General features: G+C 36.4%; 1 protein-coding gene across 7 annotated transcripts in view; it reads right to left on the minus strand.

Annotated features, from left to right (window-relative positions):
• The window catches only part of RYR2 (ryanodine receptor 2), a 674,743-nt gene that overhangs the window by 170,775 nt on the left and 477,511 nt on the right, over positions 1 to 26,457 (minus strand). For all 7 annotated transcript variants that reach the window (XM_070492185.1, XM_044758547.2, XM_070492181.1 and 4 more), the window contains 12 exons: positions 24,858 to 25,001; positions 22,321 to 22,594; positions 17,668 to 17,782; positions 16,182 to 16,314; positions 15,873 to 15,976; positions 12,986 to 13,121; positions 12,194 to 12,380; positions 9,930 to 10,035; positions 7,903 to 8,023; positions 3,165 to 3,334; positions 1,718 to 1,938; positions 363 to 453 (listed from right to left, as the gene is read on the minus strand). In XM_070492185.1, coding sequence (XP_070348286.1) covers positions 363 to 453; positions 1,718 to 1,938; positions 3,165 to 3,334; positions 7,903 to 8,023; positions 9,930 to 10,035; positions 12,194 to 12,380; positions 12,986 to 13,121; positions 15,873 to 15,976; positions 16,182 to 16,314; positions 17,668 to 17,782; positions 22,321 to 22,594; positions 24,858 to 25,001 — 1,802 coding nt within the window. The remainder of the gene's footprint in view (positions 1 to 362; positions 454 to 1,717; positions 1,939 to 3,164; positions 3,335 to 7,902; positions 8,024 to 9,929; positions 10,036 to 12,193; positions 12,381 to 12,985; positions 13,122 to 15,872; positions 15,977 to 16,181; positions 16,315 to 17,667; positions 17,783 to 22,320; positions 22,595 to 24,857; positions 25,002 to 26,457) is intronic.

Consider the following 26,457-nt stretch of genomic DNA (forward strand, 5'->3'; position numbering starts at 1 on the left):
ACTTTATATAATTCATTAATTTATCTAAATTTATTAAACCAAAATCAATTTTCATAGAGAAAGACTTTTTTCAGCCTAAGAATATCTTGGCTCATCTCCTCCTTGTAGCCCATTTGTTCCCATTGATTTGCATGTCCATTGACTTACAGGATATGTCTTAGGATTTCCATGGTCTTTTATTACTTGTTTATTTTAGGCTAATATACACATATCTATAACTTGTATGCCCATTTCAATAAGTGGGAGAAATTTTCCAATGTCAAAGGTCAAACATGATGTATCTAAGAGATGTACATGTTGTAATGGGAAACAAAGTCAGAGGACCCAGTAATCAAACAACCACAAATATTTCCTATACTTACCTTAAGAGGCATCTTTGCATGTTCATTTAATAATGGGACATCAAATACTAATCTTCTGAGTAAGTGCTGCATCATAGAAGGTCTCAATTGGCTGGTGGAACAAAGCTAATTTTAATAATGATGGGAAATGTGTCTAAACTAAGTCATTAGATTAAATGATGTACCCAAGAACCTGGACCTATACCTCTCTTCAGATGATGTTAATTTGACGTGTTTCCAATACAAAGACAAACCAATAGTTACATAATTTTATAAAAGGTTACATTTCCAACTCATCTCCATCCCTCAGATCTGAAGACCAATCCCTATTTGTTATGGGAGATGCGCCTCTTCTGCTCCTTCCCTTCCCAATCTCACACAACTGCAGACCCCACTGTTCCCATTAATTTAGTAAATGCTTCTCCCCTCATTCTAGTGGGTGGGAAGGATCTTCAGTGACCAGATTAGAAGCAGAAAGAAGAGGGAGTGTAGGAGCAGGAGGGAGAAAAAAGGCTGAGGCAAATTTTGCCAGAGGAGGAAAGGAAAGACAAGCAATGCATAGTGAACATCTACCGTGTCGGGCAATCCTGACTGCTTCACCTCATTTAATATTTAGAAAATTGATTCCATTTTATGGAATTTGAGGGTCAGGGAGGAGCTAATCTAATTTTCACTTCCCTCAGCCCATCTGTCTTCTACCCCACATACCACAGAATGAGTGAAAACCTTTCCTTCACCAATGTACAGTCAGGCTGCAAGCCTTCACCTCCAAAAGCTCCCGTCCAATTAGAAAGAAGCCATCACTCCAGCTAGAGGCCTGAGAAATGGCCACTTTCACCGAGAGAACTTCAAAAGGAGGGGATATGTTTCTGGGTTTCATGGTAAGACATTTGAACACTTCCAGTTTTCCAGACTGAAGGAAATAGCCTTCATCACTGCCACACGTAAGTAATGCTTTAATATTATACTGTATCACTTTTAATATTTAATAAGTCTCTTTTTTCTTTTCCCTTCTGGAAGAGGAGTTAAAACCATCACACACAGTGAAAAAAGAATCTACTAATCTTACACTAAAGTGGCCAGGGATTTCTCACGCAATCATCCTGCCCACCAACATCCAGAATAGCATAATCGGTCTAACACTTTACCCAACAGCTAGATATCCTAAAGGGGCTTGGAGGAATACTCCTGAACTTGACCAGGAGCAAGGGTGCTCTGCTAAGACTCATACCTCAGTACATGGGACTATCTCAAATGAATTAATTGTTTGGCACAGAAATTGTTTCCAAAATTCATAATTTTTCAAGGGCCACACAGTAAATTCTCTTTCTTGAAGAAGAAGAAACTTGGTATTTTTGAGTTACTTGCCCACTTACCCACAAATAGAGAGTAAACAAACTTCTATGGAATCACGTTGAGCTTTGGTAAGTGAGCAGCCCTTAGAAAGTCTATACACAGTATGAAGTAAGGAGTCAATGAGGGAAGCGTGGTGCTCTGTGCCAGCAAAAAGAGGAGCACATCTTGTTAACAAAGGCAACACGGCTGTGCAAAGGTACCGATTGAGGGCCAAGGCCATGTCTGTAGCACTCAAAGCAGCCTAAAAAGGAATTGGAGAGTAGAAAGTCATTTGTGTTCGGCAGCAGACAATCTTCAAAGGAATCAACATGTTGACATACAATTTCACTATCTAGAAAATGGCAAAAAAAGATGAAAAATGTAATTGTATTCCTCAATTATATCTTTAATGTGGTTCATATGAATTTTTTACCACAAAAAACAATCAACTTTCAATTGCTCATAAATAGATAAAAATGAAATGATACCTATTTCTTCAAAAAGCCCAAGAGGTTCGTGGTCTATAATAAAATGTCAATAGTAGGAAGATGAAGACACTAATGATATCAATGAATATCAGCACTTTACGAGAGGAGGAAAGAGAAAGGAACTTATTCTTCTAACAGATCTCATATTCATAAATTCTTTCTGAATTCTATTTATTAATTTTATTTATATTTCTGCTTATGTCCACTGGCACCAACAATCAAAGGTAGATTGCCTTACTATGTTATCAACTACACTCTTTAGGTTCAGAATTTCATGTGAACACACTCAAGAAAGAAAAAACAAATTTCAGTTTCATTTTTATGATTCTCCTCTCACGGCTTTCAAGAAAGAGCTACTGTCAACTCAAGATCTGATTTCCTCTGAATTAAAGAGGACTTATTTAATTGAGAATAAAAGGAGGTATTATTAACTCCTAGAATAACATTTAGAACGTCAGCTTATTCTACAACATTTCAAATAGCAGAACAGTTGCACTGACAATGGCAGATTCTCCATGTGGACCGCTGATATACAGGACAGGGCCACTGGATATACGTACAGATATATCTGTACGTTAAAGAATGAAGGCACCAGGATGATATTGTAATTGGCATGACTCAACAATGTCCATTAAGCTTTCTGAAGACTTTAATTGCTTTAATTGAGAAGCATAATTGTTTAGGACAACTTAGAGGTTAACAGGAGCCACTGTGATCTCTAAAATTAGTGTTATATGAACTTCTTATTGTCTTCCATTGCACCTGATCAGAATTCTTATCTTACTCCTGAGATTGTCAGTTTTCTCCACTATTCAGTGAAATCCTTGAGTACACAGTCTATTTTATTTTATGCTTGCCCACTGCTTACCTAAAAGTATAATAGATACTCAATAAATATTTGGTGACAATAAATGAATGAATGAACCTATCTGTGAAAGAATATCATAAGCCAAAGAATGAAGAGTCAAAAGTCAAGGGAATCAATTGTTTAAATCATTACCGTGTCTAAAGAAGCAGCAGCCCGGAGATCTGGCAGAAAGCCAACCTCTAGAAGATGGAGGAGGAAGTCTTGAACTTCAATTCCATAGACCCTGTCAAGGAACAAAACCATGGCTGCCTTGTGATCTGGGCAAAACCCTGCAGACATGTCAGGCTCCACCACATTCCCATCTAAAAGAGAGAAGGTGACACGTTGTTGTTAATGGCCATGCCATTCATGAGAGAGACTACAAATGGCTACTTTTGTAAAACATGGCATTCTCATGTTTTAAATAAAGTTATCAGTTGACTGGTTTTCTGTTCTTCTACTACCCCCAAGCAAGTGCGGGGAACTGACTGAGGAAATATGACAGTACAATTTGAATCCAAGGTCATTTAAATATTACTTTCACATCCATTTGTTAACTGTGTCTATGACAAGAACATAGCATTAAGCTAGATACTAACAAGGAAACAATAAAACATCCAAAATTCACATTGTAAAACTAGGAGTAAATGCCATGAAAAGTTAAAATGTAAAAGTAAGGTTTTCACTCTTTTCAAGAGTAAGAGCTGCTTTTAAACATTAATAAAAATCATGTACCCCATGTGATAATCACGGTACACTTATTTATAGCTTAGGCAATTACAAAATGATGAAACAACTCTATGAGCCAGTTTGACTTTCAAATGAAACATGCTTCATTAATCATAATAGCATTTAACAACATTTAAAACATACTTGAGAGACATTCTATTTTCTCTATCAACAGTCAGTGATTGATGCCTATATAGATGAATGAGTCTGATTATAATTCCATAGAGTCATAGGTTGGGGATCATTGATATGAGGAATTAGGGGATTACATGCCAATTTAAAATATCAGAGAACCGGTGCATTCTTGCTTGACCACATGACAATTATAGCAAACTGTTGCTGATAACACACCATAAGAGTCTACAAATAATATCACAGAATGTTTAAGAATGATGCAACGTTGAAGAAAGAAGGACCCAGGAAAAAATGATACATGACCATAATGATCCTGAAAGAATAAAGTCAAAACTTTTTTTGTTTTGATTCAACGTCAACGAATGCATTTGATATTTAAATCATGAAATGAACAAATAACAATGTTTTAAGGCAAATTAGATTAAAGGCTAATACCAAATAGCTTCCATAGCTTCTAATAACACCTAATATAACTAATACTTTCCTTCCTATAATTACAATAATAAGAATAATAGCTCTTGTAGTTTGTGCTGCTGTCAGGCACTATGCTAGGAATGTTACAGACATGATCTCATACAGTTTTCACAAGCACACCATGAAGTTAGTATTATTATCTTCATTTAACAGAAGATGAAAACTGATCTTTAAGGAAGTTAAATAATTTGTCCAAGTTCAAGGCTGTACACCTAGTAATTGGAAAAGTTAGATTTAAGCTAAGAAAAATTGTATTTAAAATCCAACCAAAGTTAATTTAGTTGTGAGGTTAAATCAGCATGCTATAATTTTCAATTAAAAATCTATATGAAATTCCAGTTCAATTCTCCTAAAAATCACATTATAGGTAATTTATATATATAAGATTCTATTATTTTAACATATAGCTGTGCCTAAGGAAATGACTGATCAACTCGTTGATCCTAAAATTAGGATTTGTTATTTATTTATTTATTTATTTATTTAGGTGAGGAAGAGTAGCCATGAGCTAACATCTGTTGCCAATCCTCCTCTTTTTGCTGAGGAAGATTGGCTCTGTCCTAACAACTGTGCCCATCTTCCTCTATTTTATATGTGGGACACCTGCCACAGCATGGCTTGACAAGTGGTGCAAAGGTCTACACCTGGGATCTGAACCTGTGAACCCTGGGCCACCCAAGCGGAGTGCACGAACTTAACCACTACACCACCGGGCCAGTCCCTAGGGTTTGTTTTTCAAACACTTATTCAAGTAGACATTCATTTTAAGGAATTCTACAACTATATCAGCCTGGGAATCAAGATTCATCCATTTGCTACAGTTACTGTTTTATTTGTCGTCATCTCCTCAAACAAGCTGAAGACAATAAAGCTGATGAACTGCCTCCTCCCAGACTTCTAGCCTTTGAACTGGAATGAGGAGGGCCTCTTGCACAGCTGTACCCTGTGGTACCTGCATTATCCATTTGCCTGAAATTATTGCTCAGACAGTCGGTTCACACCTGACTGGGCCAAGGGCTGCAGGGACAGAACATCTACTTTCAGGATTATCTGCTTGTCCCTCAAGTTTTCTGAACCCCTCCTTCTTTATTAGTCTGGGCCACACTCAAGTTCTAGAATAAGTATGATAAAAATGTTTGAGAAAGGCTTTAGCTAATACTGAGGTGGGGGGACGACTAACATTTAGAGGCAAACTTCCCATTCTAAATATAGAACATATGGTAATTATTACTGATAATTTGTGATGCTTAAACAACAACAACCATGACAATGACTTGTCATTGAAACATATGAAGAAATATTGATGGCTTAAGTTTTAAAGTTGATTTAAATGCATAACACGGCGAAATAAAAACACATAGGTTTCTGTCTACATTCTCTGTAAAAGGAAAGAGGTGAAAGAAAAATGTAGAAATTTAACAATGACCAATGGATTACATTTTAAAAACTAACTTTCAGTGCGATTGTGATAGTTCACAAAGAAATCCTTTAAATCCCAAAGTAGACAATATACTGCATATTTATAAAGAAAAACATCATAAAAATAATATTACTGTAGCATAACTAAGTAGAACAGGAAAGAATCAACTTGAAAAATCTTGAAGGCTGGTGAAGACACATCAACTGGAGGAAAACGGGGTATACTGGAGGAAATTGGGGAAATTCTGGAAGGGACATCTGGATGCTCTTAGAGTCCCTTTTCTTGGTTCTTTGTTATCACAAATTCTAACCTTAAAAATTTAGCCCTTCTCTGTTTCCTAATCTGTGTGTCACTGGTATTTTCTGATCTTTTTCCTAAAAGTGTCCCTTTTGTGGCTCAAAATGTAGGGGAATGAAAAGATGTCTTACTCAAGTAAACGAACATGAGTTAAAGGAGAGGTAAAAAGAAGGTAAACGAGAAAATCTGTATAGACACAAGAAAAAGAAACTGCCTGAAGTGGGGAAGACAAAAAGCTATGGGACAATTTGTAAGTTCTAACCTTCCCTAAAATTATGAGTGTCCAATTATTATGGCTGTTTGTGTCACTGGGAGGTTTGGGTCTGTAAGGTTAGCACACACGAAACCTGACTTTCTCATAATCACATGGCTGGCAAGTAGGGTGAGCCTCCTTCAGTTACAGAGAGATCCCTTCATTCTAGGCTTGAGGTATTAATAGCCAATCTTCTCTGGGGCACAATTAATGAAAGAAAAGGATAACAACATGCACTTTCTATCTGATTATGTTGTTGTTCTAAAATTAGAAGTTTATACAAAAATGAAATATGTAACAATATCCAACAAAGTATTGAAAACTGAACAAAATTGAAACTGGAAAAAGGAAAACTAAAGTATAATTTGGGATCTAAGACATCTTTTAGGTGCCTTCAATAATGGCTTAAATCTTTTTTATGGGAAGCAGACAGTGAACTGCCAACAGGGAACTGGGCCTCGGCCTCCGCCATTTGCCGTTTCTGTCATAGTCTGGGCAGTGCAATGTATTAGTGTTGGGGTGAACTGAGGCCCTACCGCCACCCCCACAGTAAAGCATCTGCACTTCACCCAATGCTGTCTGGGCCCTCCCTTCTCCCTACGCAACCTGGGCAGGAGGGCGAGGGGGCACAGGTACTGGGCACTTATAGAGAGAGTGGATTGATTTTATTTTACACGCTTTTGAGTTAATATTGGAAAACTAATCACAAGCAGTTTCGAAACCCAAAATGACATGTCGTATAAGGACAATAAACATTCAGGCAAAATGGAAAGAAAAATCTTTTTAAAACTTTCTCCTTAGTCTGGAAAAGAGCACTTCTTTCGATGCATTGGGAATTTTTAAATCTCTAAGTCAAAAGCTATGATCATTGTTTGGAAAAAAGCATTATAAGAAAGTGACAATGAAAAGTGATGTGGATCAAGGCTACTCCAGGGGGACAAGCCCAAGGCGTCCTGGCCTACATGCCGATCTATACGACCCGAATCATGTCTAATGTTATATGACCACACAATAACCAGACCCCACCTGCACTGATACCATTTTAATGACTTTTTACATGATCTTTCCTTTGTCTAGTAAAAATAAGTCACAAATCCATGCCTTATAAACTTAGCCCTAACCCTCAACACATTGCAGCTCTTCACTGCCCGTGGGTCCTGTCCCCATGCTATTCTGTGAATAAAAGAACACTACCACCAGACCTTTAGAGTCCAAGAAATCTTTCTTTCGACTCCTCAGCTTGGCAAGCCCACATCAAACAGTATTACAAAGAGTGAATTAAAGGATGTTGATCAAGAAAGACAGAGAAGAACAGGGACCAAAGAACACTAGGAGATGTGTATTTCCTCTCTGGAAACTCTGAGATGTCACATAAAAATGAATTAAGATCTCACTGGAAACATAGCTGTTTAAAAACCATAAGAATAGAAAATGTTTTCCAAAATAATGTACTTTGTAATTCTTTCTTTTAAAGAAATTTAAGTATCGTAACTATGTTGCAGGGAGAGAAACCTTGACTACTGACAACAATATTAAAACATCCAACGACCTACTGAATGACAAGGAATGGAAGGTGGCCTTACCTTTGGCTATTGTTGGCATCTGAAAACCAATGCTGATTACTCCCACCAAATCCCCGAGTGGAATTAGGGATCTCAAAATAGACCTGATTCTGATAGCTTCTCCTTTACCAGCGTGAATCAACTGCAGGAAGAAAAATAAGGAACATGAGAAAAACTTTGTGAACTCAATGTTAAAATTCTATCCAGAAAATCTGAAGTATGCAAATCCAAATCTAAATTAATTTTCTGTTAAGTATACATATAAAGTTAGACCTCTCTCAAAAATTATTTCAGGCTTACATACAGGTATTTACCTGCCCACATAGTTTTCACTGACTTCAGTATACACTGAATTATATATACAACCTAGGCCAGCTGGTTTACCCATTAGAACAATAGTTTTTATCCTCTTTAGGGTATTAAAATATATTAAGAATCTGATGTCTATAATTGCTTGCCCCCCAAATTACATATAAATGCCTATCCATTACATGAGCAATAATACAAGGAAAAATTATCTTTAGGCCCTGGATATATACTAATACTTACGACTGATTTAGCCTCTTTCTTGCCTTGTGATGAAAATGTAACTGTACGTCCCTCTACGGTCCACCCTGATTTCTCCAGTGATGGGTTTGTAATGTAGGGAATGGTGAACATGGATTTTACCAAGCCTGTTAGACTGTCACTGGCTAAGTAAGTTCCCATGAAGCCTGTGGATCTGACACAGTGAGGACCCTCAGCCGGTCCCTGGAACAGGCGGCAGGCTTCCAGAGCCAGGCCAGGTGTCTGCTTCCTCCTCCACTGGGTGTGAAACACAAGCCCAATTTCTGACACACAGGATATTCTCAACTACCGGCTGCTGAAAATGAACAAATTTCGGAAGTGCCAAGGGTAGCCCCTTACTAAGTCACTTCGTCTTGTCTTCCCTAATGTAATAGAATGAAGAACTATTAGCGCAACATCGCTCTTGGTTCCTTTAATCATCCACTTTAATAGGAAAAAGAACAAATATTGAGAGCAGAAAGCTTTTTGTTTGTAATCACCTCCAGCATACAAATTTTTCATAATCTATTCCCATTTACTATGCTGAAAATCTCATTAGCTACAAGTTAAGCTGTTAGGAAAATCAGACTCTTGGTTTTCTAACATTCCAACATTTCTCCATCCTGGGATTCCTCTCTGTTCACAACAAAAGGTTATATCAAGAAAGATTTAACCTGTGGGTGTAAGAGAAGGAGACAAAACAAAAACAAACAGAACCCCAAAAACCATAGCTTCTAAGGGTAGGGAGAAAGAGGTGATCTGTTAGCAACAGTCCCTCTGGCTTCCTGCTCACACCAGTTTAGAAGTGTATTTGCCTCCCACCCCAGCACTGATCAGTGCGTTTCAGACTCTGTCGTATCCCCCTAACAGGTCATGAAGCTAATCTTATGGGACCTGGCTAGCATCTGTCAAATGAATAGAATAGAATGGAATAGAATGGAATAGAACGGAAAAGAAGAGAAGAGTAGACTAGAATAGGAGTAGAAAACATCAGAATGTATTACAATGTAAAAGTAAGTATTGTTAACTAATCAATAGGGACTGAATAGCTCTCTTCTTCCCCCTAACCTGCCTCCCACTTTCCCCTAAACCAGAGCCCAGCCGGTAGCAGCTCCCTCACAAAGACGAAATATTGTACAAGAAGAAAAGAACGCTTCATAGCAATGGTTGCTTTCTGCATGCACTAAAATAGAAGAGAAAACTGTATAGAGAAAATACGTTCTTTTCTTCTTAATGTATGGGGATGCTTATATGAGTTTTAGAGATATATGAGCAACTGACTATTCTATTCATGACTTGTTCTGAAATCTCATTACTAATTTTTACAACCAATAAGACATTTCAAACTGAACAAACACTTGTTCAGCAATTAGGCTGCAGATATTATTTTTAATGGAGCATGAAGTTTATTGGTTTTGTATGCTGCTGTGATCTTTGCCAGCTAAGAATGACTCAGAGAGAAGTAAGCCAGGATTGTTGCTCTTGGGCCCCAGAGCACTTACATGCATTTCAGGAGCACAGCGTCCTAATAGGTCAATCAAAGCTGCATAAAAGGTCATGATGGCATTCCCCATGTGGATAGTGTCATCTTCCTCCTCCTCCGTATCACTTTTGTGGATTTTTCAAAAAGAACAGAAAGCAAAGCAAAAAGGATAATAAAGTGACATTTCAGGTTTATTACATACTTTGCAGAGGAAATGGACCACTAGGTAATTAATTCTGTCTCTTCTGATACTTTTCATAGATGTGTTTAATTTATAGCTTGACATTTTTAAAAGAAAATAACAATGGGTTAAAGACCAGATGTGAGACTCTATCATCAAGAATACATTTGTGGGAACTTTAATGTTAAGATCCCTTTGAAAAGGAAGAAGAGGAATTGCTAATTTGGTGGATTCTGCTCATTTCTACTAGCAGACAGAGTATTAACAAAGAAAATAATTGATGGAAGGACTTGGTAAGTTTAGACTACTTTTGCAAATAGCATACATTTCAAGCACAGGTGACAAAGATCTGTCCTATAAGACAACATACGTAAGGCACCCAGTACAGTGCTTTGCCCAGAGTAAGTACTTCACAGAGTTGATGACATGTACTCACCTGTCTCTTTACCATCTACTCCACCCCACCCACCCACTCCCAAGTAATCGAGCATGTCTCTCTCCCCATCTCTGTGAGAAAAATAGAAATATTTCATTATCTCATTAATGAGAGACACCTCTGGAAGGCCCTGGAAGATCACGTCATTCCTCCTTTAGGAGCTCGGTAAATAGCTGCCTCAGCTGGACTCAGCAGTGTGCAGAGTGGCATCAAGGCCTGTTGACAACATTGTTCCTGGCAGGCAAGACTGTCTCCAGCACCCTCAGGTGTACATCTGCTCATGTGGTCTGGGACCACAGATCTCTTGATATATTGTCTACTGCTGAAAGAAACTAAGGAATCCCTGGTCCCTCTATAGCTAACTGATAAATACATAACATACACTTGGAGAGGTCCCAGTCTGGAACCCTGGCCTTGGTGAGGACAGAACATTTATGCCCAGTCTATATGTGGAAGAACAAGGGTTTGCAGGACTACTTCTTTGCTTGGAAATTTGCCTCCAATTAGCCCTATGTTACATCTTTACCAGTGGTGATAGTAGTGTGGGTGCATGATCCCCTAGCAGAGAATTCACCTCCACGATTAAAAAAATAGGAAGCAACACACCTGGATTAATTTATGCCCATTTCTGGAATCAAGTATTAATAACATAAACTGTGGAGAAATGTAAGGTAGTCATTGCCTCCCCTAGCTGTCACAATATCAGCCCTGATATCAGTTCTCCTACATTAAACCTAGCATATATGGGGTTAAAACCAGAGCACTCATTCCCTGCTTACTCCCTGGCTTCCTGGCTCCAGAATCCACTATCTGCCATGGAGACAAATGGCCAAGGACACTCACTCTCAAATTCTCTTATCATCCTCCTCCCTGTAAGCAGCTTCCCAAGGCCTAATGCAGGCTGGTGGGAAAGCTCTAATCAGCAAAGCCACTGGCTTCCCCCCGACAACGCCCCCAACTCCTACAAGCAGACGCATTCCTTGCAACTTTAAAAAACCCCTGGCCTCTCCTCTTTTGGGGAGATGAAATGAAACGAATTTGAGGACTCACTCTTGTCTCTCTCAGCTGACGTCACCCGGAATAAACACCCTTTCCTTGTCATAATCCTGGCTATTCCAGTTTTTATTTGGCCCCTCTTCTGTGATGGGTAAGGCATAGATGTTTTTAGCCAGTAATAACAATACCTTGGTCAAGAATTTCACTCCTCGGAATGAGAACATCTCCTTTTTTGAACTTTACCACCATACCAGTTTAGTTAAGTCCCCCATCCTCTTCTTAAAGATCTCTTTCTCTCTCCCTATTACCATGAAAACTCGTTCTAGCTAGCTTCCCACTAAACTCTACTCTAATTTCAAAGGCTCACCTGCCATCATTTGTCATAACTCACTTTACCATAGCCCCCTGGGACAATTCACAAAATGCATCTCCTCCTACAACCTAAATTTCTCTCTACTAAATCCACATAATCTTCCTCAGGTCTCTTTGTTCATTCGACCTATTCCAGCAGAAAATTCCAACCATTCTTCCAAGTCTAACACACTTCACTTTTCAAGGGGAGAAATCATGAGTACCAGAGAGTTATATTGCAATTAACAGAACACATATTTTGTAAAATTTGAAGTCAGGTAGCATAATTTTCTCTTAAGAGTGTGTATATTAGACCTACGGGGTTTTACTGGATCCACTAGTTGGTGAGGGACCATCTCGGGAAGGATCCTCAGCTATTTTTATGGCTTCTTCCATGACTGCAAGAAGACCATTCCCACCTTCCCCTCTCAAAGCAGGACCAAAACACTCAGGCCTCCGGATGAGCAATCTCACCACAACATTTGCATTTTCTTCCACACTCTCCCCTAAAATCAAATGGAGAACAGAAGTAAACAAACATTGATTATATGGGAGTTCTAAGCAAATAAATACTATACTAATTCATTTATATTCAAAGAAAAATAACTAAAACCAAAGAACATAGTAGTAAAGCCAAAACTGAATCCAAATTACTAGTTTTACATATACAAGACACAGTAAATTTCTTTTCTTCAATTTACTTGAAATTTTCAAAGTAAAGAAAAGGATTATGGAGGCATAAACTCTTCATTTTGGTTAATTCATTACAGGAAATAAAGTCATAATCCTGGCTATTATTATAGCTTATAAAAGCTGTAACTATATTATAGTTTGCATTATAGATTTATATTATAGCTTATAAAAACTATATATTGTAAAAACTGTAAGTGCCTAAAAATTTTAATTTAATAATGAAAGCATAGCATCACTATCAAAATATATATTATAAAATAAATTACTACTATGTGAAAAACTACTGAATATAAAATATTAAATTCCTTTACTAATAGTTAATTCCTTCATGAAAATGTTGGGATACATTGTTGTTTTATACATCTATTTTTATGTGTTTTAATAATGACCAAAAAAGACCCCAAGCATTCAATCCTACCATTACAGAAGACGGCAAATCTGAGAAAGTCAAGATATCTCTCTCCTTCAACTGGATTCCACCCAATGTCTGGATAACCTTTAGACACCAGCATCTGGCAACTCTGCAGTCCACAACCAGCCAAATATCGAACTACCTACAAACAAGACAATAAACAAAAGCGTTACTCCTTGGGCAAGAAGTCATTCGATGCTTACACTACCCGTGCTAAATGATATCCTCAAAGGATGGTTTAAAACAAATACATTTCTGCAAATTCTTCTTAATTTCATGACAATCCTCATGAACTCTCTGTAGCAAAACCTTAAAATTAAGAAGTATTTATAAATCATAAGGAAATGCTAACATAATAAAAATACGTATAAACTAACTCTATGAAAAAAAATTCCTAAATTGCATATCATTTGAGACTTTTATCTACCAAAGTCATAACACTTGACAAACTTCAAAAATGTCTAATGACCTTTGGCTCAATGTAAAACCTGAATCCATCAGAGATACTGAAAGATCCATCTGGCACACAACCTTATTTTAAAGAAGTAAATTACTTCCAAAATGATATTTCAATTAAAAGGGAAGGGAGGGTGTGAGAAGACAGAGAAGTAGAGACAACTAAGCTTAGAGTCAAATATCCTTGGGTTGAAATCTGACCTGTGTCAAGACTTACTGGATCATTTTGAGCCATGGTTTCACCGTCTATAAAATTTGGGATAACGCCACCTACCTTTCAGAATAGTTGAATTTAACACATTAAAATTTCTGCATAGCTTTGCCTTTAAAATATTCTATTGTATATGAATGTTGGTCCTCTACAATATTTCCTAACTGATCCAGTTTTAAAAGAAATCCCTAAACAAGTCATTATCAATGGTGGTAGATTGTTAGAGGAGCAACTTATCAAACAAATTAAGTTACACCCAGCTCAATCACAAGCTAATTCAAGATTAAAAAGAAATAAGTAATACAGCTAAAAAGATTTCATATCAAATTTATTGAGGTATAATTTGTGTGCAATAAAATCATCTATTTAAAGTATAAATTCAATGAGCTTTGAGAAATTTATACATCTGTAAAAACACCCACAATCAAGATGCAGAACATTTCCACCACCCCTCAGGTCCCACGCCTTTTGCACTCCATCCCTCCCTACACGCTTAGCCTTGACAATCTGCTGTCACTACAAATTAGCTTGCATATTCTAGAACATTTTTACATGTAATCATCCAGTATGTGTCTTCTGTGCCTGGCTTCTTTCACTCAGATTAATGATTCTGAGATTCATTCACATTGTAGCACATGTCAGTGCTTCATTCCTTTTTATAGTCTAATAATGGCATTCCACTGTATAAGGAAATATCCCAGTTTTGTTTATCCATTCATTAGTTGATGGACATTTGAGTTGTCTCTAGTTTTGGGCTAAGTGAATAAAGCCATTGTCAACATTCATGCCCATGTCTTTGTGTGGACATATATGTTACTTCTATTGAGAAAATACCTAGGAGTGGAAAGGCTAGGGGTATGTTTAGGAAAGATGTATTTTAACTTGTTAAAAAAATGACCAAACTGCTTTCCAACTGACTTCACCATTTTTCATCTCAACAACAGTAGATGAGTGTTCTTGCTGCTCCATATCCTCCTCAAAATCTGACATTACCAACCTTTTTAATATTAACCATTTTAATCATAGATAAAAATATTTTAAACTATGTATATGAGGTTAGTCAGAGATGTAAAACTTCACGATCCTTGACTAGCGTGCCAGACGGATGTGGGCAAGAGTTCACTGTTTCATGCCTTCAACAGCTATGCGTCAAGGTTCCACCCAACGCCAATGCTGTTCTCTACGACTGACACAAAACAGTGAACAGCAGAGAAAAAAATGCCCTGAACTCACGGGTCTTACATTCTGGTATGGAATAGATTTTTTAAAATATGTATAGATTTTAGTAAAATACACTTATTTTAAAATATAAATATTTTTAAACTATAAATATTTAAACTATACTTATATAAATATAAATATAATCAAAGTGTATATTTACATATATAATATACAAATATGTATTTTCATGACTAAAAAAGAGCCATGAGGACGTTGGCAGAAGAATATTGCAGATGGCCAGCACAGCAAGTGCAGAGGCCCTCAGGCAGGAGCACACCCGGCAAGTTCCAGCGACAGCAAGGGGTCCAGTGTGGCTGGTGTGAAAAAAGAGATCAGAAGAGTTGTAGGAAGTGAAGCAAAACTAATAAGTGAAGTCAGATGCAGTAAGAGCCAATGCAATGCCTTTAGTTTTTGCTCGAAGTGACATAGGAAGTCTTTGGAGAGTTCTGGGCAGAGGATCAATATGATGCTTTTAAAAGGCTCACTTTGGCTGCTAAGTAGGGGAGCAAAGGAAGGATCAGAAAGAATACTTAGAATGTATTTGCAATTAAAATATGGGGGAAATTTATCTATATCCTGGCAAACATATGTGTCACTTAATATGCTTAAGGGTGCACGGACCTAGTGTACCACTGATGCCTTGCACTGTAATATATAAACTTCGGTGTGATATAAAATCTGTGCAGGAGATGTTAAAATCTTTTAAGAAACTGTGATTAAAGGAAAAGGGAAAACAGAAAGGACAAGAACATGCAAGAATACAGATAGAGTAAGCTGATGCCCTTTTCAGAGAAAAATGCATGTGGTCAGAGGAAACACCTTGTCTCAAATTTCTTGTTCTTTATAATGATAATATTATATATAATATATGTAACATTTATAGTACATAATATATATTTTAATTATAGTGATATAACTATATTATAGTTATATTTAAATAATCTTGAGAAACAGCTATGAACAAACATAACTCACCCAAAAACATGAGGCAGGAATGTTACTTACCTTTTCCAGATCTGGCTCACGCAAAGCTAAGGCTAGTTCATTATTATCCATCACCGAGGCTGCCGCCACATCCAATGGTGTGGAACCTCTCATAGCTGGTGAGGCTGTTCATTCAAATGAAGATGAAACAAAATTTGAATTGTGCTGCAACTATGAACTCCATATAAAAACCAACTTTCACTTAAAAGTTAATTTCTAAGTGCAATACATACTGCACTAATCTAAGTTAATTTACTTTGAAGTTTAATTTTTAAATGTACTATGTATATTCTATCTTAAAGATGAAATTAAAGCCAGACATTTACTTACCGAGACCAACGCTGCTGTTTTCCAATAAATAACTGAGATGATCAAACATAGCTTTTTGATTCTGCCTACTTATACGACAGAAGTAACAGAGAAAACGGCAACAGTTGGCCACCATCTTGGGAAAAGTGATTTCCTACAAAAAGAGCATTTAGTTAGCTGTGAAAGCAAATGATCTTTACAATATTGAATTTAGAAGTTGAGGTCTCAATCACATTGTCAACGCACTTGTGCCCATGTCTGCTGAGCCTCAGATACTAAAGACCTTCAAACATGCAGACTTTGACTCACCTAGTCCTTGAGCCAGTGAAAATCAAGCTGGCACTAATTTAGAGAACCCATTACCATCACTGGGTTGACCTGGAATTAACCTACAGCCCTAAACCTAAAGGTGGCATGCGTCTGGTTTAGGAATCAGGTGGACTCAATTATGATTCCTGACCCCACTAACAGCAGTGCTTCCTTGGGAAATTATTCAGTTTCAGATTCTGTTCTATAAAATTGGAATAAGATGGATAATAATAGTTTAGGTAAAGGAAAGGGAGTTCAATGAGATAGTTTGTGAAAAGTACCCAGTTTAATACTTGGAATCGTATGACAGGGTGTTCTTATCATCAGTGTTGTTGTCATAATTATTGTTATTAAGATTTCAGGAACTCACAGCATCCCCACCTTGCACATGACTTGTCTGCTCTGATGAGCATCCTGACCAGAAGGCCTGCCTGCTAGGCCCCATCAAACACATCTCCCTTGAGAGCCAAATTTAGTTCTAGTATACCCAAGATGATCCCTGGAGTCCTTCTTTAACAGAATACTTTATAAATATCTGTCTAACTGGTAGACTGAACATGAGAAATATGGACTCATTTCCATATTTTGAAAAATACACCTTAAAATTTTAAAAAACATTGAAACATATTTTGCCCATCAGAGGTCATAATATTATACTGATTTATATGAAGTCATTTGTTATATTACTCTAGACATTTGGTTTTAAAGAATTTTATTTTTAATTTTAGTCACTTAAGAATTCACTTTAGAGTCTTAAATAAATACAGTACACTCCAGAGCATCATCCTCATGTGTTGTTCTGGATCAGGAATTTAGTGGAACCAACTGTCATCTGAATCAAGGGTCTGAAGAGCGTGGTTGTGTTATGGACTTCTAAAGTGATGGAAACTGATTAATTCAAAGTTTTTAAAATTAGTATACTATTAATTTTTAAAGTTTCCAAACATCCCCTAAAAGAGAGTGATATAGGAGACAGCAAATTATACAGCATAAGATAGAAATTGTTATCAATATCCAAAAAAGAAAACTAGTAGCATATTCAACGCTCAGTCTGCAAGGTTTTGTTTGTTTTTTTCAAAAGTGTTCTTTAAAAAACAGTCATCCTAAGAGGATTTAAGAAATTCTCATTAAGGATATGCAATGCATCTACTCCAGGAGGTTGTAATAGATGGCATCCCAAGAATCAATTTTCTTTTACCTTGGACTCCCCGCCTCCAAGGACATTCACCATGACCTCCATCACGGTCTCATGCATCCCGAGTGCCCTCATGAGATTAGGGTGCTGGTAGAACACTTTATTATTCATGATATCCCTAGAAAGGACGACACAGACGCGGGAGGAAGCACAGAGGTCAGAGCAAAAGTTAAATAAAAACTGATCTGAGATCACGATAAATCTTTTGGAAATAATTACTGGCATGCATGAAAAAGTAAGGGCAATCATAGATAAGCTACAAAAGTTAACGAGCACAATTAATTGAGTTTTCCCCCCAAAATACTAATAGCCTACCAAAAATAGTATACAAGTTGTCCGTCATTTTCAATTACAAGATGTGTACTAAATATGTAAACAGTTTACATGAAATATAGTTTTGGACACTTATCATTCCTAAATTTATGGATATCCAAATGTGTTCAGCCTTCTATTAGAAAGAAATATGAATTAGTGTTGTACTATGTTAATATGAGAATTCCTATATAAATTCTTGACATATAAGTATCTCTGCCTTTCATATGTATGCTATTTTTAGTACTATATTCAATATTTATATGTGTAATTACAGCAGTGCTGTTTCCTGTTACATTTACATTATCATTTTGGTGAAATGCTTTAAAGGATACATATTCTCCAAGAGAAACTGAATACATGCGAAGTGCAGGTACAAGTGGTCCAACTCATTAAAATGGACACTCAATTTAAAGAAACAGCAGCAGGTGATACCTAAAATGTTTCAGATTGTTGATATTGCATTACACACTATTACAATATGTATGAAAGGATCTTAATATTTAGTAGTCATTGTAAATAAAGAGTTCTCTTGATTTTTACTTTAACATAAGTCAGATCCATTGCAAGTCTTTTCTACAAAACACTTTCCTGTCAGAGCTATTGCAAGAAAATATAGCCTCCATGAAAACAGACTTTCCCTTTGAATCTAATTTCCTTGAGTCATTCACCTGATCATTTAGTCATATGCTAACTTTTAGTTTTCTGGCTATCTCAAGAAAGAGGAATAATGTGATTCTTGTATGATTCTTTTCCTTGTTTTAGTTTTTCACTTTTAATTTAGTTTTGTTTTAACAAAGAGAGCTTGCAGATAGCACAACTCAGAAAAATGACTTTGGGGCCCAGGACTGATAGAGGTCTGATCTATTTCACACAAGAACAACTCCAGTAAAGAAAGACATCCTTTTCCTTCACATTAGACAGCAGCCTATTTGTCAAGAGAAACGTCAACTCTCAAACCACAGTTGCAATTACAGGAATTCTCTCTCGTTAATTCAAATCCTTTTGCATGGCCTAACTTTGGAAAGTACTTAATTGAAAAATCTTGTTTGCCTTTAGTTTTAGGTACATTAAATGGATTTCTAATTCTACTACCCAGTAGGTGAGTTGTCACTTATTAAATGTGTCCTTTTGTGGAATATTTCTAGGACCACAAAAAAGCAACCTTTTATTTTGTTTAATAATCATTTTGAGTTTTATCACTACTGAGTGATTTATGTTAACAGCAAATAATACTGTTACATGCTCATTTGAGAAAGACAGTGCCCTCCGTTTCCTGGAAGGCATCCTTTTTCATTTGGTTAATGAAGATCACTTCTTATGAGAGGCCTCTCCAGGTTAAATTTAAGTATTAGTATTCCAAAAAGGACTCATTCATGCTCAGACAATTATAAAGACCATAAAATTTGCTTTTGTTGTTTAGCATTTTTTTGTTCTCCCTCTTTCTCCCATTAGTATACTTATTTTTGGTGTGCACCCATGATAACAATTTTGGAATATAACCTTCCAGTTTATTTTTATGATTTCAAATAGGCCCACAGCCAATATACAGTGCTGTGTTCTGAACTTAAAATGTATATAAATGATATCCATTCTTTGTTTTTTTTCCCTCAGGATTATTTTTTAGGTCATTCAAAGAAAACACTGGTTATTTTATTTGATTAGAACCAACTCCAGGTTTCTTTAATCCTGTTTATTGTTTCTTTGCATTCTATTTTATCCATGTTAGTAGTTATCTTCATTACCTCCTCTTTTATCTGATATTTATATAACTAGATTAGCTTTTTCTATCTTTTTTTGGCTAAATATTTCTTCTACATCACATTTCAACATTCTATATTCCAGATTTCTATATTTTTATGTTTAGGTATTTTTCTTGCAAACATTATCTAGCTTAATGCAAGTTTTAATTTTTCTCTGATGCATTAATTTCCTTATTCTCATATCCTCAAATTATGCAAACTTATTAATGATTGCTTAGATTTATGCATATATGCATCAGTAATATACTTACTAAAATGTATTGCTTCCAGTTCTTTTTCTCTGAATTCCGTTTTCTTTTCTCTAATGCATACCTTTAGAGGGTCTTTCAGTGAGGGACTATAAGTAAATATTTCGAAATATCTTTGTTTTGCCCTCACTTTTGAATACTCGATATAAACTGTAATCTCCAAATCCACATGAAGCATGAGCTCATTGTGTCGAATTCTCAGTTGGGTAACACATTCTATTTGGTTATTTTGATGGTTATTTCCTGTCAGAACTTTCAATGTAGTATTCCACTGAGTTATGATCTCTAGTTTTGCTACTGAGAATTCTAAATATTATTGCTTTGCAAGTATTCTGGCTTTTCTCTTCACTTGCTTTTAAAATAGTCTGTATTTTTTTTTCATGCGGTTTCACCACAGGATATCCAGCTGTGGATGTGGAACTATTTGTGCTTTATGAATCTGTGAATTAATGTTATTCATCAGTTCCAAAAACTCAAGCCAACAGCTCTTCAAATATCCCCTTTCTGTAGTTCATCTACAGTCATGCGTCTCTTAACAATGGGGATACATTCTGAGAAATGTGTCATTAAGAGATTTCATCATTGCGCAGACATCACAGAGTGTACTGAAGGGGAACAAAATTTGCCACCCCAAAATGTGTCTTTAACGTGAAGGTTATTTTAGGCTAATTATTTTTAAGAAACAAAAGACTCAGAAAGTTTTTCTTGTTACCTCCCTCTTAACTGCCTAAAAGAACTCAGATAAAAAAACCTGTCTCAGGAAGTGACCTCTCACCTTAGCGTAACATGAACTAGATGATAGACAGGGAGAAACTGAGAAAAACATGTTTGTTGTCCTCCCCTGTTCTTCTGTTTCTGTGGCCAAATATTTGTTTTCCAAATGTTTGCTCCTTTTCACCTGCCTGTGAATTGCCTTCCTTCCCTTTGAAGCCTGACTCTCCCCACTCCCAAAATCTTCTTTTGTCTTTAGCTGAGGATGGTATTTAAGGTGAGGGCTTCAGTTATTTTGGCAAGTTACTCCTTTTTCCTCTGTTTCTTCCATGTTATTAAACTTTTGTTTCTTTTTCTCCTGTTAATGTCTCATGACAATTTAATTCTTAGACCAACCAGAAAAACCTAGAAGGGTAGATGAAATTCCCTCCTCCTCTACAGTACTTGCACAAACCTAGATAGTACAGCTTTACTATACACCTAGGCTATATAGTACTAGTTTTACGAGACTACCATCATATATGTGGTCTGTCGTTGACCAAAACATCATTATGCGGCACATGACTGTATTGTGTCTTTTCTAGAAATTCTATTCAGCATATGTTGGACCTTCTTATACTATCACCTAGGTCTCTGAACTTCTCTTTTATATTTCATTATCTTTATCTCTCAGAACTGCATTACTGAGTGACCTCCTCAGATCTATGATCCAATTTACTTTCTCTTCAGCTATATTTTATCTGTAATTTCATTAACTCACTGTTTTTAATGTCAATTATTATATTTTTTCATTTATAGAAGTTCTATTTGGATATTTTTCAAATCATCAGACTTTTTACATGTCTTATTTTGGGAGATTTTATTTATCCCCTTATATTTTTAACCATTTTAAATACAGTAATTTTATGTTCTCTTTCTCATATTATCTAAAGTTCTTGGAGGAGGTGTTCTAACTTCCACTATTTATTGTATCTGCAGATGCTACTTATGGTGGATTGTTTTCTTATATGCTTTGCACTTTTTGATTGTAGGCTAATCTTTGATAGTATTTGGGTTTTTCCTGCGAGATTTCACAGTGACTTAAGTTGAAAAAGCATACCTCCAGGCCAATTTTTATGTTAATTTCTCAGGTTGGGGATCCTGAGACTATGCATGAGGTATAAACATAAACCCCCAAATCCACATGAAGCACAACATATGATGCTGAACTCTCAGAAGAGTTGCTTTTTTTCCCCTGTTCTTTTTTCAAGGGCCAGCATAGACAGACTTCCTTATTATTTCCAGCTGGTGAGTGTTTGTGCCCCCATGGATTTTAATGTGTTTTTATTAACTCATATTTTTATATATGATTATACATTACTGAGAAACTAATTAAAAAAAACAAATGCTAAGATATTTTCTGTTTATCACAGCCACCTTCATATCTAGCTGTAAAATTGGTCACATTTTGTCATTGAGCAACTTTCTATTTAGCTTTAAAACATAATCTCTAGAAAAACAGCAATTTAATTGAATGATCATATAATCTAGACAGTATATTTGTGTTAATGCACCTAATTGGAATAAACAATTAGAAAAAATAAATTTATAAAATAAAAGTTTGTAATAGTTAAATAATTTACCCTAATCCACGAATCATAAGCTTCTCTTCTTCTTTGCCCATTCTCACACTCAGCAGAGAACGGATCTGACCGAGAGACGCCAGCAGGTTGATGGTATCCTCCACAGAAACACCATTTATAGTATAGGTCTTTGGCAGAGCCCGAACCAGACCTCCAATGCCATCATATTGTCGATGGAGCAACACAAACATGGCCCTCACCAACTCAGGGTCTTCAATGACAGACTCTTGAGCCCATCGGACCATGGTCTCAGAAATCAACTGCTGAAGAGTGGCTGCAAAGTCATTATGGATATTTTTAAAAAAGGAAGAGAAGAGAAGACAAATTAAATTGGGCATTTCAACTGCATATCTCGTAGCCCCAAACTGGTATCTATATTTATACAAAAATTGAAAAAGACTAGGAATATTCTTAATATTTATATTATATATAATATATATAAAATCATAAAATGTTTAAATGAAGTTTAAATATAATATACGTTAAATGAATGTTCAATGACAAATGAAGTTTAATGATAAAGTAATGAATGTTTAATAAGAAATGAAATTTAAATATAACATACATAACATTATATATATCAATAAAGATGAATTATAGACATGCAAGGATAAAAACATACAAACTTTCCTTTAAAAAACATTCTTATAATTAAAGAATTTAAGCTGTTTCAAAATTGCAACCACTTTGCAAAACTACTGTTGGCAATCCACAGGGCAATCAACACACGTTGTCCTGTTACTTTTACTTTTATTTCCTTTGCTCCAATATTTTCCTCCCAGAAGATGTGATATCATACATCCCTATAAAGGTCAGTCATGGGCCTTCAAGGAGCTATCTATCAAATTGTCTCCTCATTTGAGTCATTTGCAATAGTGACCTCATGTAATTGTATTTTTACTTAAATTTGGATCCCAAATTGTTACTTAAGATGTCCTCAAAAGGATTTGATTGTGAAGCTGTATTAAAGGAAAAAGTTATACCATACATAAAAGATTACTTGCAATGTAATGTGTAATGTAGTACACTTAACAGTAATAGAACGTCCAAAGCTCTTACAATAAATACTAAAATCATCAAAACTAAGTAGGGTTGATGTGACCAGTTCATCCAAAGTGAGGTACTTAATTCCTATCATCAATACACCAGCTGATTTTCAAAAGAAGCTGTTCAACCTGTTTTAACCTATACGTTATTTAAGGAAAAACAAAAACTACCAATTTTAACCAAATGCAAAATGCAGAGAAAATACCAATACACTTCCACATATCTCAAAACCATGCTGTCACTTTTTTCCTTTTGCTGAGGAAGATTCCCCCTGAGCTAGCATACATGCCAATCTTCCTCTATTTTTTAGTATGTGGGCTGCCAGCACAGCATGGCTGCTAACAAAGCAGTGTAGGTTCGTGCCTGGCAACCAAACGTGGGCCACCGTAGCAAAGCATGCTGAACTTAACCACTAGGACACCAGGGCTGGCCCCTATGCTGTCATTTTTAAACGGTCAAAATCATAAACTTGATAATTACAAAAAGTAATTCATAAGAAATTTTGAATTCTGATTTTTAAGATCTGCCTCAAATTTGACTGTGATACTGAAGAATAAAGTTAGAAGTAATTGTATGGATTAAGGGTTTCCCTTGTAAGTTAGCAAAGAAAGAAAAAAATCTGGTGTGTTTATTTTTCTTCTTTCAGTAAAAGCTGTTAATAAACCAGTGCTGCATCTTAAAATGAATGGAGCCTTAGAAGTGAGACAGTAAGCAAGCTGGATCTCACAGACCTACTTCTTGAACCCCTTAAGGATGAGTGTGCTGTGTCTGAGAGACTCATTGCCCCAGGGTGCTTATAGTCATGCATCGCTTAACAATGGGGATACCTTCTGAGAAATGTGTCATTAGGCGATTTTGGCATTGTACAAACACCATAGAGTGTACTTAGACAAATCTACATGGTATAGCCTTCTATACATCTAGGCTGTATGGTACTAAACTTACAGGACCACCAATGCATATGCAGTCCATCGTTGAGTGAAATGCCATAATGTGGTGCATGACTGTATTTGGTTTCACAGAGTATTAGCGATTACCATTTAGTTAAATAGGGTATGGACAAACTGGAAATGCATAACACTTAAGAAAATATTTCAGAACCAAAATATAGTTACGGACTATGTATTTAAACTTTAAGAAAAGTTTTAACTTGATGCAAGAATATTTGAAAATCAATAGCATAATATTTAGATAGGAAGGCTAAATTACTCATTTATACTTTCTCTTGATAGTCTCTGATCAAATACCTAAATTTTTAGTTCTTTAGGGAACCCACCCACCGTTATAATGCTGCTCTCTCAGTCTCTTCCTACAAATATAGTTTGACATGCTGTCTACTTCTGATGGCTGCAGGCATTTACTTAAGAATCTGACTCTTAGAAGTTGCAAACTCAGTTCTCTCCCTGGCTCATCGAGTATGATATTGGTACAAAGGATGAATAAATGTCAGCACTTGAGTCATTTTGCCAGCACCCTTTCACACCACTTACAGGACTTCTTGGAGTCACTCTCAACTGGTTTTTCAGCTTGTTTCTTCTTCAGGTATGTCACCTTTTCTACCAGGGACAGCAGACGTCCTCTAATTGTTAAATCACTGTTTCCATCCAGAGACCCATCTTCATCCAGCTCAATTCCTAGTAGGAAAAAAGCAAAGAGAAAGAAGAAAAGAAAAAATCTATTAAAAACAATATATTTAGGGGGCCAGCCCCGTGGCCGAGCAGTTAAGTTGCAGCGCTCTGCTTCGGCGGCCCAGGGTATCGTCAGTTCAGATCCTGGGTGTGTACATGGCGCCGCTCATCAAGCCATGCTGAGGCGGCATCCCGCATAGCACAACCAGAAGGACCCACAACTAGAATATACAACCACGTACTAGGGGGCTTTGGGAAGAAGAAGAAAAAAAAAATAATACATTTAGGAGAAATCATTATCAGGCTTTGCAACTTTTTCCATCCATAGCTTAAAGTAATGCTGCCATGTCTCAAACATTTGACAACACTGACTTAAGCACTCCTGCCCACTAGCACTGAGAGATAAGATTCGCTTGTTGGCCCTTTTTCCTCCTTTATCTTTTTCCTTTGTTCCTTTGGGCTCAGAGCTGTCAGCAGCCAGCAGTAAACATAAAACTGAGCAGAGAGCAGAAAGACTCTTTTTGGAGTCAACATCAATTCTGCTACTTGGGCTGACCCATACGCATCTCAGACTTTGGGCACTGTCTTCCTAGACCTAGTTCTGCCCTGTCTAAAAACTTCCCTGGGCTTTTATCCTTCTCACTTGCCTCCAAAAATGTCAGTGGTATTTTAATAAATTGAGAGACAAAGAGAACAGGCATAATTAGGTATCCTATACCAAGGAATGCTTCCCAACTGAAGCAACAATGCTACCATTTTACACATCCCTTTATTCATAGTGTACACATACAGTATAACTTTCTGGCAGTCATTTAGTAGTTCTTCATTATAAGCTGAATTCGTATGCAAGGAAATTCTTTTATTCTTTTCATTAAAATAAAATAAAAATAATACACCTGGTGCTTATGTATCACTTAAGAAATGACTAATTCATTTTCCTTCACTGGAACACATATTTTATCCACATCACTGCATAAAGAAAGAAAGAACCATACATCCAATCAATTCCATTTTAAAAGTTCCAAGAATGAAAGAAGGAGAGAATTCCCTTAATAGATCTTGGCTACTGACATATAACTTAATGCAAGATTTCCTTAGACATTAATTAGTTTCAAAAGATGTATGCTGGATTTCTTAGGCCAGTCCTAAAAAGTGGCCCCTCAACCAGTTTAAATACAACTGTTTATGATCAAATTTCTTTAGAATAAATCAACTTAACACTCACTGCTCTGCCAAAAGCACCTGGTTACATAGTCCCATTCCCCTTCCATTCCCTGCCAGTGAGGGAAAGAGGGAAAAAAGAGAAAAAATTTCCGTCCTCTTCTGCTCAGTCTTACTGCCTTTCTGATCTCTCTACCCCTCATGACTTCCCACATGGGGTCAGTTAAACAATTCGCCATAATGAATATTCTTCTATGAACTCTTCATAGGCATCTTGTATATTTGTGAATCTATTTACACA

The sequence above is a fragment of the Equus asinus genome, chromosome 2, assembly GCF_041296235.1.
Source record: "Equus asinus isolate D_3611 breed Donkey chromosome 2, EquAss-T2T_v2, whole genome shotgun sequence".
NCBI lineage: Eukaryota > Metazoa > Chordata > Mammalia > Perissodactyla > Equidae > Equus > Equus asinus.